Below are 21675 nucleotides of genomic sequence, written 5' to 3'. Positions count from 1 at the left end.
ATGTATACCTCACTGTGTCTATTGGTCCTAGGTGTTCTAGGATTATCTATGGGTAAGTTTCTTGATTTACTGTATATTGACTCATTGTGGTCCAAGGAAACCACTAATCGATTTCAAAGCCATATTTCCACACTTTCCCACTTCACACTTTGTCCAGAGAAAGCTTAGACAGGGGCCAACCCTGAATCCTGAAAATAAATTACCCTCTCGTAGAAAATGACCCAGCCAAAATGAATGAAACAGCCAATTTTTATTGCGATTTCGATGTTGCTCCCCTAGTAAAAGTTGCTCAGTAGAATCCCTAAACCTCCCTGACAACGGGAATGCAGTTTTAATAACAAAAATCTTCCGTGAGACACAGACATATTAAATATATTAAGAACGGGTCACTCACGTAAGTCTGCGCCGGTCCGTCACCGTAAACGCAAGCTCCCGTTGACACTCCTCGGTACGGAGTGAAACATGTCGAGCGTTTTTCGACTTAAAATACGTGACCCGTTCTTAATATATTTCATAGGGAATGCAGTTAATTTTTAGCCACCGTATAAGTATATCAATGGTTCCAGTGTATTAACTGTCTTCGTTTTTAGGTCTGCCGGTCGAAGACTCTTTCGACCTTAAGGAATCCTACTCATCTGGGCGGTACAACCCTCAGGACTTCTACGCCTCCTGGCGTGTCCCTGAGGAGTCCGCTGGTCGTATAGTGGGCGGTTCGGAGGCGCCCGAGAAATTTGCTCAGCACATGGTGGGGCTTATGGTGGGCGAGTATATTAAGAGCTTCCTCTGCGGAGGGTTTATACCGAAGAATGACGTTGTCGTGACTGCAGCGCATTGTATTGATCCGGTGATATCGTGGTGGACGGGAGAGCTACTAGAGTGAGTACTTACTTGAAAAATACCATAAATGCTTCAACTTCTGTAGCTGAAGCAGCGAAGTTGGTGATAAGGCGTTGGTCACACGATACCACTCCTTTAAAAAAATAGTTGAATTTTATGGCTCCTCTACACGATGAGCCAGCGCCGGCCACTTCAAGGGACACAGCCATGCGGTAGAATGAGATAGCAATATCACTTGCTCCCTCTAACGCATAAATGCGTCCCTTGGAGTGGCCGGCGTTGGCGCATCGTATAGAGGAGCCATTAAACAACTCACAAGCATAGCAACTTCTGCTGCTGACTGTATGTAGATGGTAAATAAACATATATCACGCCCGATGGCAAACGGTTACCCTAGCTCTTTGGTGCTTAATTGTAACTTCAAAGGTGTGACGACGTACGTGTTGTCGAAAAACTATTAAAACCCCCTTTTTCCGAGAACCCCATACTGGTCCTCCAAACCTCGGCAAGGAGATTGTTCCACAGCCAAAATATTCTAATAGAAATATTTCTGAAGAAAACTCACGCAACTTTCCCTTTTTCCTTACAGGACATTCCACGGCCAGATCGGAAGCAACGCACTAAGCCACGGCTACGAGGAGATCCGTTTCTCAGGATACCTGAAACATCCGGCCTGGGACAGCTTTAACATCAAGCATGACCTGGGCGTTCTATGGTTGACCGAGCCGTTGAATAATAATTCTCCTGCGAGACCCATTGCGCTGAGCTTCGAGAAGATCGGCGGAGATGAGCGCCTGACTGTTACGGGCTGGGGAAGACTAACGGTAAGTACTGGATTGAATTAATGTCATAAACAAATTATGAAATTAAGTTGTAGAACATGAAGATCCAACTGCTGTGGTTATGCTTAAACATCCCCATCTTAAGTAGCCAAATATATTTTCGCTGATAAGTCTGATAAACCATAAATCTTGGGTGTCCTTATAGGATGATGTGCTAGTCGTCGACCCTCGCAATCCTGGCGATGACACGGTAAGACTCGGATCCACTAATCGATAAGGGTTCGTCAACATATTACATCACAGCAACAGGGAGATGGGAGGGCGTCATACCAAGTGTGACAAAACGTATTTAATATCTTTTTCTTATGAAAAAGTGTGACAAAGGGGAGGGGAGTCTAAAAATCGAAATTTGTGTGATGTAATTAACACATTCACTGCCCCCGACGCATATGTGCGTCCAACTTCATACAAGTTTGTTCCTAGGCAACACTCCCTGGCAGTGAATGCGTTAATGGATGCCCCTAAAGGTGGAATAGCAGTCTGAAACCCCACCAATAGCCTAGCGTAGCTCGGAAAGCGGCTAAGTTGAAGTAGGACTAGGATGGCCATATTTCTGCCGTCTGATGACTGAAGGGCTAAAATATGAAGAGGGAGCCCCACAAATCAAACCGAGAAGCCGGCAGACGGCGGGCCGCGATTGCAAGATATCTTAGCCTGTATCAAGAGACCGGCGTTTACGTTAGTATGAGGACGAAATTAAACACGACGGAAGGCATTTGCTCAGCTGCAATGGGAAAGGGACACAGTACACATAACTCATAGTAAATACTCAAGGGACATAACTCATAATAAATAAAAAGAAATAACTTTTAAGCGGTGGTGGCCGAGTGGACATGACGTCCGACTTTCAATCCGGAGGTCGCGGGTTCAAATCCTGGCTCGTACCAATGACTTTTTCGGAGCTTATGTACGAAATATCATTTGATATTTACCAGCTTTTCGGTGAAGGAAAAAACATCGTGAAGAAACCTGCATGCGAAGAAATTCTCTCGCGCATGAGAGGCGGCCTGTGCCCAGTAGTGGGAGGTATATAGGCTGAATTATTACTATTATTTTTTTAACTTTTGCAGGCTTGGGGAGCGCTGCCCGACCGTCTTCAAACACTGCAAGTATACTCTCTGAGTCACGCCGAGTGCGTGGCAGAAATGCAGAGGGCTCAAGACGAGCTTGGTTCCGCCGGTCCGGCCGTGGTTGAGGATATCGAGTTATGTACGACGCACCCGCTTGGCGAAGGGCAAGGAATGTGTAATGTAAGTATTGTTAGGCGTGCGAAACTCCTGACTTCGGTCAAACTCGGCTCCGCTCGGCTCAGCATTGCTCCGAGCAATTATTAGGGTTGGCACCACTTGACTACCTTTTGCGTGCACGACCACAGATAAGATAATCACTTGATTTTTGACAACCCTAAATAGCCGAAAGGGATAGTGCCATATATTAGAAAGAGACATCATGATTCGACCTTGAACCGCTGTCAAACTTCGTTTTTGTAGGAAGTTTCCTTTCTGTACGGTAGTACTATTAATTATTCTGTGGTATTGTCTGATCCGCATTTTGGGGGGAAATACGAAGTTTGTAATTTATGCACTCTGTGACTTTACATAAACATATTGGGCAAATTAAGAGGAATAGAGGTTAGGTATTAGGTACATCTATCCTTTCGCGGGAAACTTTCTGGTAAAAGGGACAGAGGGTCGAATAATTAATCAGAAGCCTAATAATAGGTATAATATAATAGCACATTGTGCAACATGGGGGGGGGGGGTTTACGGGGGGGGGGGGGATTAAGGACTCAAGCTTACAATATTCTTACCCCCGAAGATACAATGTTTTTCATCACACTTGCGAAGAAAAAAACTAAATTTTAAGCGTAATAATTATTAAAAACGGTGACATTTATACATTCGTCCGCCATATTGTCATTTCTTGACAGGTTAATACCTAGGCATCGAAGGCACAGTTCTTCGGCTTTCAGCCATGATTCAAAATTGTTTAAAATTATTTTAAAAGGCTATGAAATGAATCAAATTAAATATTTTTAAACATAAACAAAAATATTAAATTATAAACGTCAGTATTTTAAAACTCCCTAGGTAGTTATAACTTTCTTTTTTCACAATCCATAACTCCCGCGGGAACAATATAGGCCCTTCAGTACACCTGCATGTAATGACATCTTTTCCGAGCAAGTGTGATGAAAAATGCTTTATGATTTCAGGGTGACTCTGGCAGCGCTTTATGGTTGGACAAGAAAATCATAAGCAAGTGTACAAACGGAGAAAAGTGTGAAGGAGTTAAGAGGGTGGTGGTGGGTACCGTGTCCTGGGGGTTCCCGTGTGCGCGTGGGTACCCCGACGTTCACGCCAGAATTAGCGGGTTTAAGGAGTTCTTGGTATCCAATCTTGGGTTGTCTGCGAGTGAATACGAGGAATAGAATAGAACTGTCATTTCTATCCCCTTGGCAATAGGGAGTATTACTGCAGTGTTCTGCCGCCAGAGTGCAGCACTAATTTGTTTAGTAAACCATAGAGTAACTTATACATACCAGGCCTTAAATTATAGCGACGCATGATGTGTCATTGATGATGTCAATGAGGTTTGTTTACTGTATGTGCTAGTGGTGCCACCTACGCAGAGCTTTGCCTAATATTCCCTATTATTACCTATTGCCCTCTCGATGCTTGGGTAGTGTTACTTTTCTGTTTTTTCTTCCCACTGTCAGAATATAACTGTGATGAGCAGACACCGTAATTTTATAGCATTTTTGGTGCAGCGGAGTGGTCTTAACGGAATTGGTATAAATGTATACCTAATTCCAACTGAAATGGTAAATTAAGGTTAATATTAACATAATTAATCATCAGGGTTGAAATTGCTTATACCAATTCCGTTAACAACACAACTCCGCTGCACCGAAAATGCTATAAAAATTATGATGTCTGGTAGGTACTTAGGTCATACTGAAAATTCCTGGACTGGCCACTTAGAAAAAATAAGTCGTCTCATATATCAGAATCCAGAAACTTTGAGTATGACCCAAGTAATAAGTAGCTAGTCAATTTTGTTATAAATGCTTTGTTTTGTTTTTTGTTGCTGTGTATTATTATTATTATATAAAAAAGTAAACGAACTATTTTATTTATAATTGTACCCATATTATACCCATTTCATAATATAAAGCTGAAAATATTTTGACGATGACCAGACCGAAAAAAAATGCGCAAGATAGGTAGGTATGATTTGTAATACCACACACAAGTGTTATTTAAATTTGAACCGTATTGCTAAGCCAATAAGGTCGTCATTACACGGCATTCTCGAATATCCAGTGCCTATACGCGCTGACACGTACGAACATGTCGGGTGCGCCGACCGCGCAAGGGAAGCCCCACGAGACTATGCCAATCTGCTGCTGGGTGTCTGTCCGCACTAGCGCGCTGCCGGAGTCGCCCTGAAAGAAAATAAGATTATAGGGTTATTTTTAAATAAGTATAATTTAAATAGGGTGAAAGTGGCGTATTTAAACATTTGGCGGACTTAGGTAAGCCTCGCCATAGCGGCTCAAAACTGAGCGCAAGAAATCTTAAGAAGGGCGCAACGCAATGATTCAACGAATCTTCCGAAAATCAAGAGAGTCCCTCTCTCAATGGGGTTGGCCGGTGGAAGATTTTAGCAGATGGCGCCATCATAGCTTGCCCTGTCAATCCCTAGAATTGTGTCAAATTTTTGTTTTTTTAGTTCCCTGGATGCCGGCCCTTTAAGCCAAATTTCAAAGAAAAAGGGGCAAGCTATGATGACGCCATCTATGCAAACCTTTGACAGTTGCCAACCCCATAGGATGAACTCACATTACAATTACCGTGTCCGTGAGAGTGGAAGGTGCAGGTCTCGAGGATTGGATTAACGGGAGGTGTCCTCACAATTGTATAGCAACTCGAACTCTATGGATGCTTTCTCTGCTTCATCTACGCTTGGCATCTTTCAAGTGTCTAACTCTAACTGACTCCCAATCGTCCCCAAATAAACGATACATACGACAAATCCACAGCGGTGGGGCGAGAACCGCAACAGCTTTCAAAGCCGAAAGGCGAAAAAGCCCCTCATACTCTCCAGAATAGAAGGTGTCGAAAGAACCCCATCATCATCTTTAGAGTGTAACCAAAGGAAAGCTAAGAAAGACCTTACAATGCAATTACCATGACCGTGAGAGTGGAAGTTGCAGATATCGAGCATCATCATCAACGGGAGGTTGTACTGTTGATCGAACTCCAAGGCTGCTAGCTCTGCTACTTACACGCTTGGCTTCTTTAGAGTGTAAGCGAAGGAAAAGGAAAAGAAAGAACTTACATTGCAATTGCCGTGTCCTTCAGAGTGGAAGGTGCAGATCTCGAGGACAGGGTCAACGGGAGGTGCGTCCACGTTGTATAGTTCCTTCCAGTCTATGGCAGCTTTCGCCGCTTCATCCACGCAGAGCTGGTTGTCGATGGTTTCCGTGTACAACTCTAGGAGCACGGTGGAGATAGCGCCTCCTGCCTGTGGAAATTTTTAGTGTCTTATTTTAACTCTTCAGTATTTTTGCTAGAAAATAAATCTTCCAGTTTGTCTATTTCTTGCTAGAGTATAACAACACATGCCGTCTGTTATGTTAAAAAGTCGGAGAAACCCCGAAGTTTGGGGCGCAATGCGCGCGCTTCAGTGCCGGCCGCCTACGAGTTTTATGCTAAAGTATCGAGCTAAGCGTGATATTGAGGGCGCGCTTCGCGCTCTTCAGTGCCGGGCGTCTGCGTCGCCCTAATGTTAAATAGGCGGGCAGAGCCTTACGTTACGTTCGGGGTGTGCTTTGCTCGCTCCAGAGCCGGGCGCCTTCTCGTGGCAAAGTCGAAATGAGTTCTAATATATTATGTGTTCCGTACTCCACATCGGATATCTTCATTGAGAGAGTAACGCGATCGTTGACCAATGATGCCGCTAGCGTCTATGTAGTCGCTCCGCCCCACGCCGTGACGTAGTTCCGCTTCCACTTCCTGCGAACCGTTGCTCGCTTCCCGCCACTCGCCACCGCCATGTCATTGTTCGTCGACCGTCTTGACCGATGGTCCGCAAATATTTTTTGCGTATATTTTTGCAGCATGGTGCTTTAAGAGCCCTTCAACGTGCACACTAGCGCCACAGCTAAATAATCGAGATTATTTAAATTTAACGAAAGATATTGAAAAAAGGGGGCCGCTACGGACTGTATTGTGTATTTAAGTACCTTTTGAATACATCAAACTAGTTTTTATGTTGCTGGATTCGGCAATCTATGCGTCCAAAGTTAAAACGGCCGTTTTTCTTTTGAGTTCCTAGATCGACGAAACCAGCAACATAAAAACTAGTTTGATGTATTCAAAAGGTACTTAAATACACAATACAGTCCGTAGCGGCCCCCTTTTTTCAATATCTTTCGTTAAATTTAAATAATCACGATTATTTAGCTGTGGCGCTAGTGTGCACGTTGAAGGGCTCTTAACATTTCCGATCCAAAGCTCGGTCGATTAAATAGTGAGATATGGCAGAGATCGCCACTATTAGTCTTTTGGCGGTCTCGCGATCGAAGTCATCGAACGGTGCTTTTCGATTCTACCCACTTTTTTCTTGCTAAATTAATTTTCACATTCCATGCTGCTAAAATCGTTACCGTTAACTCGCATTTTCGAGATCGAAGTAGGAAGTGCGTCAGTGGTTTTTGTTAACAAGTGGTAACAAGTCGCTCCGCATCGGAGAGGGAACGCGCGGTCATCGTGCCTGCGGCGGCGGCGGCGGCGCCCGGGCGGCGCGGCGGCGGACGGCCGCGCGCGCTGCTTTCGGGTGCCGCGCTTCGCCGATAAGGAGGTTTGGATTGTCTCGAACCATCCGGTGAGCCAGTTTAAGATATTCTAATTTTATTGGCGTTCAGAAGTTACTTCGTCACTCGCGGAGGGTTCTCAGGCAGTAGCCTGGGAGTACCTCGTGTTGTTAGTTGCGGCGCGACCGGGGCGCCCCGTCCCCCGGCGCAGGCTCCTGTTGCTGCAGTCGCGGTGCGGACGCCTCCAGTCCGCGGGACTCCGAGAGACGTCACACGCCCGCTCCTGTTGCTACGCCCGCTCCTATTGCTGCAGTTGCGGTGCGGACGCTTCCAGTCCAGCGGGACTCCGAGAGATCCGCGTGGCTCTGCGAGACGTCACACGCCCGCTCCTGCAGCTGCGGGCGCATCGCGGGTGGATCGCGCCAAGGTGAAGGCGGACCGCTTCTGCGTCCCGACTGCTCGAGCGGAAGGAAGGTAAGTTACGTGTAAGCAGTGGAAATGCTACGAGTACAGCGACGATCGCCGCGTTGGTTGCCGGCCGTCATGACGTCGCTGGTGACCTACGCGCCGGTGGTGGCCACCACGATGGCACCGCCGAGGGCAACAGCGTCGCCGTGATGATGCGTGCAACTACGAGCCTAGCCATCGGCGCCTCCCGTGCCGGTAACGTCCGTCACGCGCACCGGCGCCTGTCGAGCTGGCCGCCACGACGGCGCCTCTCGCACCTGAGCCTGGCGACGGTGGCCGCCATGATGGCGCCGCCCGCTCGATGACACCGCCTGCCCCCCGAGCTGGCCGCCACGATGGCGCCTCTCGCATTACGCATCGACGCGGCGGCGGCGGCTGCCACAATGGCGCTGCCCGCCACGATGATGCCGCCCGCCACGATGGCACCACCACCTGCGCACTGGCGCCTCTCGAGCTGGCCGCCACGATGGCGCCTCTCGCCTCACAGCAGTGCCTCCCAGACCAGCCAGCCAGACGGCGACCGCCTCATGCACCGGTGCCTCCCGAGCTGGCCGCCACGATGGCGCCTCTCGCCGCACGCACCGGCGCCTCCCGAGCCGGTGGCGGCGGCCGCCACGATGGAGCCGCCCGCCTCACGCGACAACGCCTCTAGAGCGGGCCGCCACTATGGGTCCTCGCCTCACGCACCAGCGCTTCCCGAACCAGTGGCGGCCGCCATGAACCGCCCGGCCTCAGGCACCGGTGCCCCCCCCCCCCCCCCCCCCGAGCCGGCCGCCACGATGGCCCCTAGCTTCACGCACCGGCGCCTCCCGAGCGGCGGCGGTTGCCACAATCACGCCGATGCTGCCCACCGATGCTGCAACTACGACGATGTCGTCCCTTGCTCGCTGGGCGCCACAGTATCAGTTTTGTCCTGTCCACATGGTTCCATTGAGGTACGCAGGCGCCTATAGCTATGGTGCAGGTATAGGTATGGTATGGTACAGCACGAACAGACCGCTAAGCTCTTGGTTTCGGTTAAAGAATCCTCCGGCGACGGCAGACAAGGTCGTAAAGAGCCCCGTCCTAGCGCGGCTCGACTGCCCGGAGTTGAAAGCGGTAAGATATGTCGATACTCAGAGGAAAATACGTCGTGTTCCCGGGCTTCATAAAGGTGCTGATCGCTTCGCTGTGTCGCTTCGAAGCTCCTACGACTTCTCGAGGCCATGGAGTGGTCCAACCAGAGAACAGCTAGCGACAAGGCCCTGTGCGACATCTCGAAACCGAGGTGAAAGGCATCGAAAAGGTCTGCAGACTTCACATAATTATCTCTGCTTGCTCGCGCTCTCCAGCTTAAGTTCCGTCTTACAAAGACGAACTCGTGCGAAAAGCCATAATAAACAAAATGGGACAAATAAACCCGCTGCGCCTGAACAAGCTTGAGTTTCCAGTGCTAAGAGAAAGGGGCCAGGAGGACTCCAGCAGTTTCCATCTGTCTGTATTCGACTTTATCGAAACAGTTTTGTTACGCAAAGCGCCAAAATCGATTTTAGACTTGATTTCATCAGTTCGATTTCCTTAAAAGCATGCTACTAACTCGATGCCCTATACTAACTCGATATAGGGTGTCTCTTCGGATAAAGCGAATTAGACCATCACGCTCCTAGACATCACGTGGGACACGCGGCACAACACACCGATTGAAAGTTTTCTTTTTCGCGACATACAGGCCTGCCTTGCTGCAGAGTTTCTCGCAGAAATGAGACTCAATGCCTTCTGTTCAGTCTCAAATTCGCAAACTTTAGTTCATGGAGGAAGGTGAAGCCTTCGCAGTCCCCAGCAACACGGAGCTGCCGAAAGCCTCGCACCACTTTCTTCCTCATCTTATGCAAGCAGTCCGTTACAATCTCCAATATTGGTAGACAATGTACGAGGTAAGGCCCTTTCAGCGAAGAGTAACCGTTAACGGGCCGCATCTGCAGCGCTGACGACAGAAGTGTAAACATACAACCGCACCGGTACAGTATACATAAAACGACGACGACACTACATCCCTTCCGTTACTACGGCTGTCGCAAAAACTGCTGATGCCAGCAGATCGTCTACAGGTCGCGCTGGTTGCTTGCTACTTGCCAGGTCGGTACGACCCCCGAGGGCAACGGTTTATCAAGAAGTCACTGCGCGCCCGAGTGGCAGCTGCGCCCAGCAGCCGCCGAGACTGTCTTCACCTGACAGGCGCCTTGTTGGCCGGCCTCCGCTTTCGAGAGCCCTCGCACTGTGCCACGGTATTTCTTAACAGACTCATTGAACTGCTACCACGACCTTTGACAGCTGCCTGTGAGACTTGGCATGGATGTCTCCACCTCCCAGCCTAGTCTGTGTACTGCGACGGCGTGATAAGGAGTCTTAAAGCAGCTGTGGTAAGCTTGCAATTTACTGGCGGTCCTAGTGAACACAACGTCAGACCGCCCTCCCTTACGAGTCAACGACCTTAAGAATGAGGCGTAGCTCCTGTCAGATAGGACGCTCCAACACCGAGCTTGCGGGATCAGGAGTGACGTCCGCTACTGGCGTGACTGGCGCATGCATATAACATGCCAAGGTCTAACGCTACGTAGCGAACGAAACGCAACTGTCACTGTCTCACTAATATGGAAGAACCGGATATTCCCGATTCCGGTACTGTGTTTGTATAGAAAACAGTAACGGGAGCCCCTAGATCGTCCCCTTGTCTAGGCTGCATGTACGGCCACAATGTAGAAACGGTCTTTATGGTGCATCAAAAATAAGATCAACTGCCAGGTACCTCTATCCAGTGAAGTAGCGAGCTATCTCAGACGTCTATTTCTATTATCCATGTTAGCTTTCAGAACGATACTCGTTCATAAGCCTCTCACAAGTGCTGTGTATGAACCACTATCGGACACTATGCCTTCTTCCAACGCCATTAATAGCGAGACCAGCGCCTCCCAAAGCACCAGCTTGGGACGCGAGACATCTACTTGCCCTAATTTAAATAGCCCTACAACGTAAGGTACGTTAGAAGAAGTACGATAGAATAGCTGCCGCACTTTTGCTGTTAGCATCAGGCAGCAGGGTCAATGACCTTACTCTACTACACTGTAGCCCGGGCAATTACATAGATAACTTTAACGCTATTATTTTGTGTCCGAAATTCGGCTCTAAACCAGATAACGTGTCTTACCGACTGGACTCTTAGAAGCTCCGGAATAAAGTATAGACCCAGTATAAGTAGGTAGTCTGGGTACGTCACCTTGCGAGAATTACACAAAATGTTAGGGGACACTTCGCTTATTTCTTTCAGCCACAGTCTCATCCAACCGGCCTCGCCTACGATTGCTTTTGATCCACGATGTACTTAATAACTAAATTGGCTGGAAAGCTATTCACTTAGCGATATTTTCGCTTATGTTAATTGGGAACATGACTCGCCGAGATTCTGCGGATCGGATGCGATTTCGAATGAGAATTCTCTTAAACCAGTTTCGAACCTGAGATTACAATTTCAATTCTCAATTTCCTGTAATTCACATTATAACGAGTCACTGTGATTTCATGGGTTGCAATATGGTGTATACATATTTATTCGTTCTCTGAGTTCTATGACAGTAGGTGTAGCCCTATCGCTTGCGCGCCCGCTAACTCGCCACCAGGAGATAATAAACAGGTCTCAATGAAGATATCCGATGTGGAGTACGGAACACATAATATACAAATTTTACCTTCCAATAAAATTATTATTATGTTTCCTATCCACATCGGATATCTTCATTGAGAGAGTAACGCGATCGTTGACCAATGATGCCGCTAGCGTCTATGTAGTCGCTCCGCCCCACGCCGTGACGTAGTTCCGCTTCCACTTCCTGCGAACCGTTGCTCGCTCCCCGCTACTCGCCACCGCCATGTCATTGTTGAGGAGAAGTACCGTCGGCATAAAAGTAGCCTAGAAGCCTGCAGGAAGGCATTACTCAGATATCCGATGTGGATAGGAAACATAATAATAATTTTATTGGAAGGTAAAATTTGTATATTATGTGTTCCGTACTCCACATCGGATATCTTCATTGAGACCTGTTTATTATCTCCTGGTGGCGAGTTAGCGGGCGCGCAAGCGATAGGGCTACACCTACTGTCATAGAACTCAGAGAAAGAATAAATATGTATACACCATATTGCAACCCATGAAATCACAGTGACTCCTTATAATGTGAATTACAGGAAATTGAGAATTGAAACTGTAATCTCAGGTTCGAATCTGACGTTAAACTGGTTTAAGAGGATTCTCATTCGAAATCGCATCCGATCCGCAGAATCTCGGCGAGTCATGTTCCCAATTAACATTTTAAGCGAAAATATCGCTAAGTGAATAGCTTTCCAGCCAATTTAGTTCTTAAGTACATCGTGGATCGAAAGCAATCGTAGGCGAGGCCGGCTTGGATGAGACTGTGGCTGAAAGAAATAAGCGAAGTGTCCCCTAACATTTTGTGTAATTCTCGCAAGGTGACGTACCCAGACTACCTACTTATACTGGGTCTATACTTTATTCCGGAGCTTCTAAGAGTCCAGTCGGTAAGACACGTTATCTGGTTTAGAGCCGAATTTCGGACACAAAATAATAGCGTTAAAGTTATCTATGTAATTGCCCGGGCTACAGTGTAGTAGAGTAAGGTCATTGACCCTGCGGCCTGATGCTAACAGCAAAAGTGCGGCAGCTATTCTATCGTACTTCTTCTAACGTACCTAACGTTGTAGGGCTATTTAAATTAGGGCAAGTAGATGTCTCGCGTCCCAAGCTGGTGCTTTGGGAGGCGCTGGTCTCGCTATTAATGGCGTTGGAAGAAGGCATAGTGTCCGATAGTGGTTCATACACAGCACTTGTGAGAGGCTTATGAACGAATATCGTTCTGAAAGCTAACATGGATAATAGAAATAGACGTCTGAGATAGCTCGCTACTTCACTGGATAGAGGTACCTGGCAGTTGATCTTATTTTTGATGCACCATAAAGACCGTTTCTACATTGTGGCCGTACATGCAGCCTAGACAAGGGGACGATCTAGGGGCTCCCGTTACTGTTTTCTATACAAACACAGTACCGGAATCGGGAATATCCGGTTCTTCCATATTAGTGAGACAGTGACAGTTGCGTTTCGTTCGCTACGTAGCGTTAGACCTTGGCATGTTATATGCATGCGCCAGTCACGCCAGTAGCGGACGTCACTCCTGATCCCGCCAGCTCGGTGTTGGAGCGTCCTATCTGACAGGAGCTACGCCTCATTCTTAAGGTCGTTGACTCGTAAGGGAGGGCGGTCTGACGTTGTGTTCACTAGGACCGCCAGTAAATTGCAAGCTTACCACAGCTACTTTAAGACTCCTTATCACGCCGTCGCAGTACACAGACTAGGCTGGGAGGTGGAGACATCCATGCCAAGTCTCACAGGCAGCTGTCAAAGGTCGTGGTAGCAGTTCAATGAGTCTGTTAAGAAATACCGTGGCACAGTGCGAGGGCTCTCGAAAGCGGAGGCCGGCCAACAAGGCGCCTGTCAGGCGAAGACAGTCTCGGCGGCTGCTGGGCGCAGCTGCCACTCGGGCGCGCAGTGACTTCTTGATAAACCGTCGCCCTCGGGGGTTGTACCGACCTGGCAAGTAGCAAGCAACCAGCGCGACCTGTAGACGATCTGCTGGCATCAGCAGTTTTTGCGACAACCGTAGTAACGGAAGGGATGTAGTGTCGCCGTCGTTTTATGTATACTGTACCGGTGCGGTTGTATGTTTACACTTCTGTCGTCAGCGCTGCAGATGCGGCCCGTTAACGGTTACTCTTCGCTGAGAGGGCCTTACCTCGTACATTGTCTACCAATATTGGAGATTGTAACGGACTGCTTGCATAAGATGAGGAAGAAAGTGGTGCGAGGCTTTCGGCAGCTCCGTGTTGCTGGGGACTGCGAAGGCTTCACCTTCCTCCATGAACTAAAGTTTGCGAATTTGAGACTGAACAGAAGGCATTGAGTCTCATTTCTGCGAGAAACTCTGCAGCAAGGCAGGCCTGTATGTCGCGAAAAAGAAAACTTTCAATCGGTGTGTTGTGCCGCGTGTCCCACGTGATGTCTAGGAGCGTGATGGTCTAATTAGCTTTATCCGAAGAGACACCCTATATCGAGTTAGTATAGGGCATCGAGTTAATAGCATGCTTTTAAGGAAATCGAACTGATGAAATCAAGTCTAAAATCGATTTTGGCGCTTTGCGTAACAAAACTGTTTCGATAAAGTCGAATACAGACAGATGTAAACTGCTGGAGTCCTCCTGGCCCCTTTCTCTTAGCACCGGAAACTCAAGCTTGTTCAGGCGCAGCGGGTTTATTTGTCCCATTTTGTTTATTATGGCTTTTCGCACGAGTTCGTCTTTGTAAGACGGAACTTAAGCTGGAGAGCGCGAGCAAGCAGAGATAATTATGTGAAGTCTGCAGACCTTTTCGATGCCTTTCACCTCGGTTTCGAGCGGTCGCACAGGGCCTTGTCGCTAGCTGTTCTCCGGTTGGACCACTCCATGGCCTCGAGAAGTCGTAGGAATTTCGAAGCGACACAGCGAAGTCGATCAGCACCTTTATGAAACCCGGGAACACGACGTATTTTCCTCTGAGTATCGACATATCTTACCGCTTTCAACTCCGGGCAGTCGAGCCGCGCTAGGACGGGGCTCTTTACGACCTTGTCTGCCGTCGCCGGAGGATTCTTTAACCGAAACCAAGAGTTTAGCGGTCTGTTCGTGCTGTACCATACCATACCTATACCTGCACCATAGCTATAGGCGCCTGCGTACCTCAATGGAACCATGTGGACAGGACAAAACTGATACTGTGGCGCCCAGCGAGCAAGGGACGACATCGTCGTAGTTGCAGCATCGGTGGACAGCATCGGCGTGATTGTGGCAACCGCCGCCGCTCGGGAGGCGCCGGTGCGTGAAGCTAGGGGCGCCATCGTGGCGGCCGGCTCGGGGGGGGGGGGGGGGGGGCACCGGTGCCTGAGGCCGGGCGGCTCATGGCGGCCGCCACTGGTTCGGGAAGCGCTGGTGCGTGAGGCGAGGACCCATAGTGGCGGCCCGCTCTAGAAGCGTTGTCGCGTGAGGCGGGCGGCTCTATCGTGGCGGCCGCCGCCACCGGCTCGGGAGGCGCCGGTGCGTGCGGCGAGAGGCGCCATCGTGGCGGCCAGCTCGGGAGGCACCGGTGCATGAGGCGGTCGCCGTCTGGCTGGCTGGTCTGGGAGGCACTGCTGTGAGGCGAGAGGCGCCATCGTGGCGGCCAGCTCGAGAGGCGCCAGTGCGCAGGTGGTGGTGCCATCGTGGCGGGCGGCATCATCGTGGCGGGCAGCGCCATTGTGGCAGTCGCCGCCGCCGCGTCGATGCGTAATGCGAGAGGCGCCATCGTGGCGGCCAGCTCGGGGGGCAGGCGGCGTCATCGAGCGGGCGGCGCCATCATGGCGGCCACCGTCGCCAGGCTCAGGTGCGAGAGGCGCCGTCGTGGCGGCCAGCTCGACAGGCGCCGGTGCGCGTGACGGACGTTACCGGCACGGGAGGCGCCGATGGCTAGGCTCGTAGCTGCACGCATCATCACGGCGACGCTGTTGCCCTCGGCGGTGCCATCGTGGTGGCCACCACCGGCGCGTAGGTCACCAGCGACGTCATGACGGGCGGCAACCAACGCGGCGATCGTCGCTGTACTCGTAGCATTTCCACTGCTTACACGTAACTTACCTTCCTTCCGCTCGAGCAGTCGGGACGCAGAAGCGGTCCGCCTTCACCTTGGCGCGATCCACCCGCGATGCGCCCGCAGCTGCAGGAGCGGGCGTGTGACGTCTCGCAGAGCCACGCGGATCTCTCGGAGTCCCGCTGGACTGGAAGCGTCCGCACCGCAACTGCAGCAATAGGAGCGGGCGTCTCGCGGACTGGAGGCGTCCGCACCGTGACTGCAGCAACAGGAGCGGGCGTGTGACGTCTCTCGGAGTCCCGCGGACTGGAGGCGTCCGCACCGCGACTGCAGCAACAGGAGCGGGCGTGTGACGCCTCTCGGAGTCCCGCGGACTGGAGGCGTCCGCACCGCGACTGCAGCAACAGGAGCGGGCGTGTGACGTCTCTCGGAGTCCCGCGGACTGGAGGCGTCCGCACCGCGACTGCAGCAACAGGAGCGGGCGTGTGACGTCTCTCGGGGTCCCGCGGACTGGAGGCGTCCGCACCGCGACTGCAGCAACAGGAGCGGGCGTGTGACGTCTCTCGGAGTCCCGCGGACTGGAGGCGTCCGCACCGCGACTGCAGTAACAGGAGCGGGCGTGTGACGTCTCTCGGAGTCCCGCGGATTGGAGGCGTCCGCACCGCGACTGCAGTAACAGGAGCGGGCGTGTGACGTCTCGCCGAGTCCTGCGAACTGGAGGCGTCCACCGTGGCCCGCAGCGTCGCGGTGTCTCGGAGTCACCTTGGACGACAGCAGAAGACGCGGCGCGCGCGGGCGGGGGCGGGCGCCGGGCCCGCGCCCCCGCGCCGGGGGACGGGGCGCCCCGGTCGCGCCGCAACTAACAACACGAGGTACTCCCAGGCTACTGCCTGAGAACCCTCCGCGAGTGACGAAGTAACTTCTGAACGCCAATAAAATTAGAATATCTTAAACTGGCTCACCGGATGGTTCGAGACAATCCAAACCTCCTTATCGGCGAAGCGCGGCACCCGACAGCGGCGCGCGCAGGCCGTCCGCCGCCGCGCCGCCCGGGCGCCGCCGCCGCCGCCGCAGGCACGATGACCGCGCGTTCCCTCTCCGATGCGGAGCGACTTGTTACCACTTGTTAACAAAAACCACTGACGCACTTCCTACTTCGATCTCGAAAATGCGAGTTAACGGTAACGATTTTAGCAGCATGGAATGTGAAAATTAATTTAGCGAGAAAAAAGTGGGTAGAATCGAAAAGCACCGTTCGATGACTTCGATCGCGAGACCGCCAAAAGACTAATAGTGGCGATCTCTGCCATATCTCACTATTTAATCGACCGAGCTTTGGATCGGAAATGTTAAAGCACCATGCTGCAAAAATATACGCAAAAAATATTTGCGGACCATCGGTCGAGACGGTCGACGAAACAATGACATGGCGGTGGCGAGTAGCGGGGAGCGAGCAACGGTTCGCAGGAAGTGGAAGCGGAACTACGTCACGGCGTGGGGCGGAGCGACTACATAGACGCTAGCGGCATCATTGGTCAACGATCGCGTTACTCTCTCAATGAAGATATCCGATGTGGAGTACGGAACACATAATATAAAAATTTTACCTTCCAATAAAATTATTATTATGTTTCCTATCCACATCGGATATCTGAGTAATGCCTTCCTGGCAGGCTACTAGGCTACTTTTATGCCGACGGTACTTCTCCTCAACAATGACATGGCGGTGGCGAGTGGCGGGAAGCGAGCAACGGTTCGCAGGAAGTGGAAGCGGAACTACGTCACGGCGTGGGGCGGAGCGACTACATAGACGCTAGCGGCATCATTGGTCAACGATCGCGTTACTCTCTCAATGAAGATATCCGATGTGGATAGGAAACATAATAATATTTTTATTGGAAGGTAAAATTTTTATATTATCTCTTGAGGAACGGGAAATCTATCTGACAGATTGCGGTGTTTGTCAACTCTAGTACTTTTACTTGTGCCCCGTGTAATAGACACACAGCAGCATATCACCCAGCAAGTCCGCAAAGCAAAAAAGGTGACATACCGGCTGGGTTATAAAACTTACCCTGATCCTGCCCCATCCGGCAACCCTGGCCGCCACACCGGGGCCGGCCTCGTCGAACGCCAGCGCCACAGGCCTCACGGTGCTCGAGAACACCATGTCCGTCGTCGTCACCAGCAGACCGATGTAATTCTTGATCTCCAAGTAGTGCTGGTGACGTTCCGTTCCAGGGAGTACGTCTGCTCGTTATCATATCGATAATCTCCTCGTGGGATCACTCACCCTGATCCTGCCCCATCCCGCGACCCTAGCGGCAACACCGGCGCCGGCCTCGTCGAACGCCAGCGCCACAGGCACCACGGTGCTCGAGAACACGATGTCCGTCGTCGTCACCAGCAGCCCTATGTCATTCTTGATGATGTTGGACACGTAGTGCTGGTGGGTGACGTTGCGCTCCAGGGCGTACGTTTGCCCGCCGAGGTTCCAGCGGTTGGTGCCCACGGTCACGCGGAGAGAGCTGGAAAGATGAACTTAACTAGTAGGTCACATTGCACGCAAAGAAAATGGCCGATGGGGTCGAAAAGTGCTCGAATTGAGACCACGGACTAGCAAGCGCAGCGTAGGACGTCCACCCACAAGATGGACAGACGACCTTATTAAGGTCGCCGCAAGACGCTGGATGCGGGTCGCTTCCAACCGGCACGTCTGGAGATCCAAGGGGGAGGCCTATGTTCAGCAGTGGACGTCTTATGGCCGAGATGATGATGATGACGAAAGTTGACGAAATATACCTAGTGAGCCGATCTTGGTCAAACTTGTTCGAGGGATCGGCTCATTTCGCAGACGATTCGCCGACGGGTCCTTTGGCTGAGTAACGAGTAAGTATCGCTACTATTTTATTACTAAGTAATTATTTGCAAAAGTAGTCATTAGGTAGAGCATTGATACGCAGATTTATCTTTCGTAAAACGATAGTTAGGTATAGTCTCAAGTGTAAAAATCAGATTTAAGTATAACATTTGGAACCTATAAACAACACATATTTTTTGATATCCTTAATGTTTTAGAGTCATCCAAAACTAAATACCCACGATAATTTAGACGCCTTTAGGGCCACCCTACATCTAGCGTCCCTCGAGCGTCGGCGTCTGGTCAGCGCCACTCAGCGCTATGGAAAATTACGTCACTGCGCAGTTGCGTCGATGTTGCGTCGACGTTGCGTCGAGCAGCGGCCATAGAATTGTAGACACCGACGCTCGAAAGACGCCAGATGTGGGGTGGCCCTTATTATTAAATTTTGGACCAAAGTAGGCACAATTTACGGTATTATACATACGTAGCCAGACTTCCGAAGCTAAAGGCAGCTTCAATGCAGTGCGCGGCCGTCAGCACGTGCCTCGGTCCAATGACGGAGCCCCCGCACATGAATGAGCGGATAAGCAGCCCCTGAGACATCGCCACCATGTAGGGTACGCTGCCTTCTGGGGCTTGGGACCCGCCCACTATCCGGGCGCTCGGGTCCGTGTGGTCGAAGAAGATGGACAAATCATCTGGAGTTTGGAGGTGGGGGAGTGCTGGAAAGAGAAAGGATTTGTCAAAAGCAGCAGGGTATTTCATAATATTTTAAATTTTCGCGTTTTGAACACATATTAACTCACATTATAGACGGGTCTAACCCGACCCGTTACGGACGACGACGGACGACGGACGGGAGGGGACGGGACGGGTCGGGTATAATCAAGGTAACTGAATAAAATTCGCGTTAGACCCGTCTATAATGTAGGTTAATATGTAGCAGGGTATTTTGTTTCACTTCTCACGTGGATAGGTAAGGTTGAAATATAAAGTGAGCCGATCTCTCGAACTTTGAACAACATCTGCTCACTTTGTATTTCGTCAACTTTACCTGCTTTAAATTAGGCTTTTCGGTGATTTGGAGCTTTATCGCTAAGATGCCTAAGATACATCTTACATCATTTACTGATAATTGTAAATTGGCTTGTATCGTGTAATAGGTATGGTGTATTTTGGCAAAGGCATATTATTACATATATATTACAATTTATATCTTGTTAATGTTGCAAAACCCCGTTTGTTGGTAAATAAAATTGTTGACGTCGTGCGTGTTACCTACTTACGATAACGAAATATTTCAAAGGTTAACAATGATAGACTAATTTGGGTTTATTGCGTTTTTATCAGCAACTAATTAATCGTCAGTGTTATCTATGGATTATGATTACACAACGGCTTAACAAAAATCAAGCTCGATTATAACTGTGATTTGTAATTTATACTTACTGAGATATAAATAAATAAATACTTAATATAATTTTGGGGCCGCGTGATTGTGTTTTTGCTTTTAACGTCACGTGCTCATTTGAATACCTATATACTTGCGAAAAAGTGGCGGTAGGTGTGTAACTTTTGCTTGTAATGTATTAGTTACATCATCTAGGAACTGTCTACATTTCCACAAAAAAAATCGCGCTTACTTTTGTGCAACGACCTATACATATTGTACCTATGTACAGTCGCCATCATATATATCGGAGCGGCCAAGGTGCTCACAAATATCTGAGCACGCCTCTATTGTCCAGGCATTAGAGTGCGTGTTCAGATATTGTGAACACCTTGGCCGCTCCGATATATATGATGGCGACTGTACGTGTGTGATTCGCAAGGCTCGAGCGAACGTCATTCCTCGTATGCAATTCAAAAATAATGGCCGATTTTACTTTATTAAGTCTTTCGACGTCAGATAACAAGTTCACCCTATGTGTATATGCTACGTGTTTATAAACTTTGACTTTATAGAGTACTAGCAACCCGCCCCGGCTTCGCACGGGTTAACCGATTCGTTGCGTGTTCCATTTTCGAAAACTTTTGGCTGTGGCGCGGAACAATCATTTCATGTCCATGTGCCATGCGCCATAGAATAAGATGACACGGCAGGCGTGTCATCAGCAACGAATCGGTTAACAAATTATACACCTAAACCTTCCTGAAAAACCACTCTAATGATAGGTGAAAGCCGCATGAAAACCCGTTCATTAGTTTTTGAGATTTTCGCGAACATACAAACAAACAGACGCGGTGGGGGACTTTTATAAGTAGTGATAATAAGTAGAGTTAGACCAAGACAAGTCTGCAACGTTTTTGTTAGCACACGCACAGTGCAAGTGTTATGTTAAACATCAACTTCTAAGAAATTGTGACGCGTAAATAGGTAACACTTGCACTGCGAGTGCTATCAAAATCGTTGCAGACTTCACTTGGTCTAACTCTGATTTTTAGTAATGAATCAAACTGCACTTACCTAAACTCCCAGCGAAGAGAGATATCAGCAAAACTCCAATTTTGTACGCCATTATGCCTCCTGAATTCTACCCGCGTCTGTTTTCGGCCGACGCGACCCCGCCATTTATAACTTTCCATATCTAATTATCTGGTGATAATCCGAATACTTGATTTGTAATCAATGACATGACTAAGTTTTTATCTTTTTCTTAATGGAAAGTATAGAAAATGATTAGCACATACGTGTCGTCATATGTGGCGTTCCATGCCTGAAGGGTCCTTATGCTCCATGTCCGGGACCCTTCTTTGGAAAGCCACATTTGTGGTCGTAGTTATCAGGCGCGGATCCAGCCCTCAAAAAAGGTTGTGGTCACAGACACTCCAAAATCGGCCAAGTGCGACTCGAGGGTACCTGATGATTCCCCGACCAATAAATTCTACTCGGGGAATCAATAGTGCACCCTATTAGGGTTGTGGGCATGCCCACCGTGCCCACAACGGTGGATCCGCGCCTGGTAGTTATCCATTTAAAGGAAGTAAACCTTCCGACATCCGATATCGGATCGGACAATGTGGAAACGTTCTTAGTACGATTTATGTGTAAGTATAATGGAATTTAAAAACAATTTTTATTTCATACGCTTTATTCATATTTAAAAGCGTTTCAGTGAATTAAAGTAAATGATTTTGCTTT

General features: G+C 49.5%; 2 protein-coding genes across 2 annotated transcripts; one reads left to right on the top strand and one right to left on the bottom strand.

The window, feature by feature from the left end:
- LOC134671608 (chymotrypsin-1-like) lies at positions 1-4110 on the top strand. The gene is made up of 5 exons (XM_063529467.1): positions 1-52; positions 591-876; positions 1427-1661; positions 2750-2929; positions 3895-4110. The coding sequence occupies exons 1-5, from the start codon at positions 1-3 to the stop codon at positions 4108-4110; spliced, it is 969 nt and encodes a 322-aa protein (XP_063385537.1).
- An 851-nt stretch (positions 4111-4961) lies between these two features.
- On the bottom strand, positions 4962-21170 carry LOC134671440 (chymotrypsin-2-like). Its single transcript, XM_063529298.1, has 5 exons — positions 21001-21170; positions 19018-19255; positions 17964-18198; positions 6024-6209; positions 4962-5127 (listed from the first exon to the last, which is right to left on the bottom strand). The coding sequence occupies exons 1-5, from the start codon at positions 21050-21052 to the stop codon at positions 4981-4983; spliced, it is 858 nt and encodes a 285-aa protein (XP_063385368.1). The 5' UTR covers positions 21053-21170; the 3' UTR covers positions 4962-4980.
- Between the last annotated feature and the right edge of the window lie 505 nt (positions 21171-21675).

Source organism: Cydia fagiglandana, chromosome 15 (genome assembly GCF_963556715.1).
Source record: "Cydia fagiglandana chromosome 15, ilCydFagi1.1, whole genome shotgun sequence".
NCBI lineage: Eukaryota > Metazoa > Arthropoda > Insecta > Lepidoptera > Tortricidae > Cydia > Cydia fagiglandana.
This window is presented reverse-complemented; position numbering and strand designations above follow the sequence as displayed.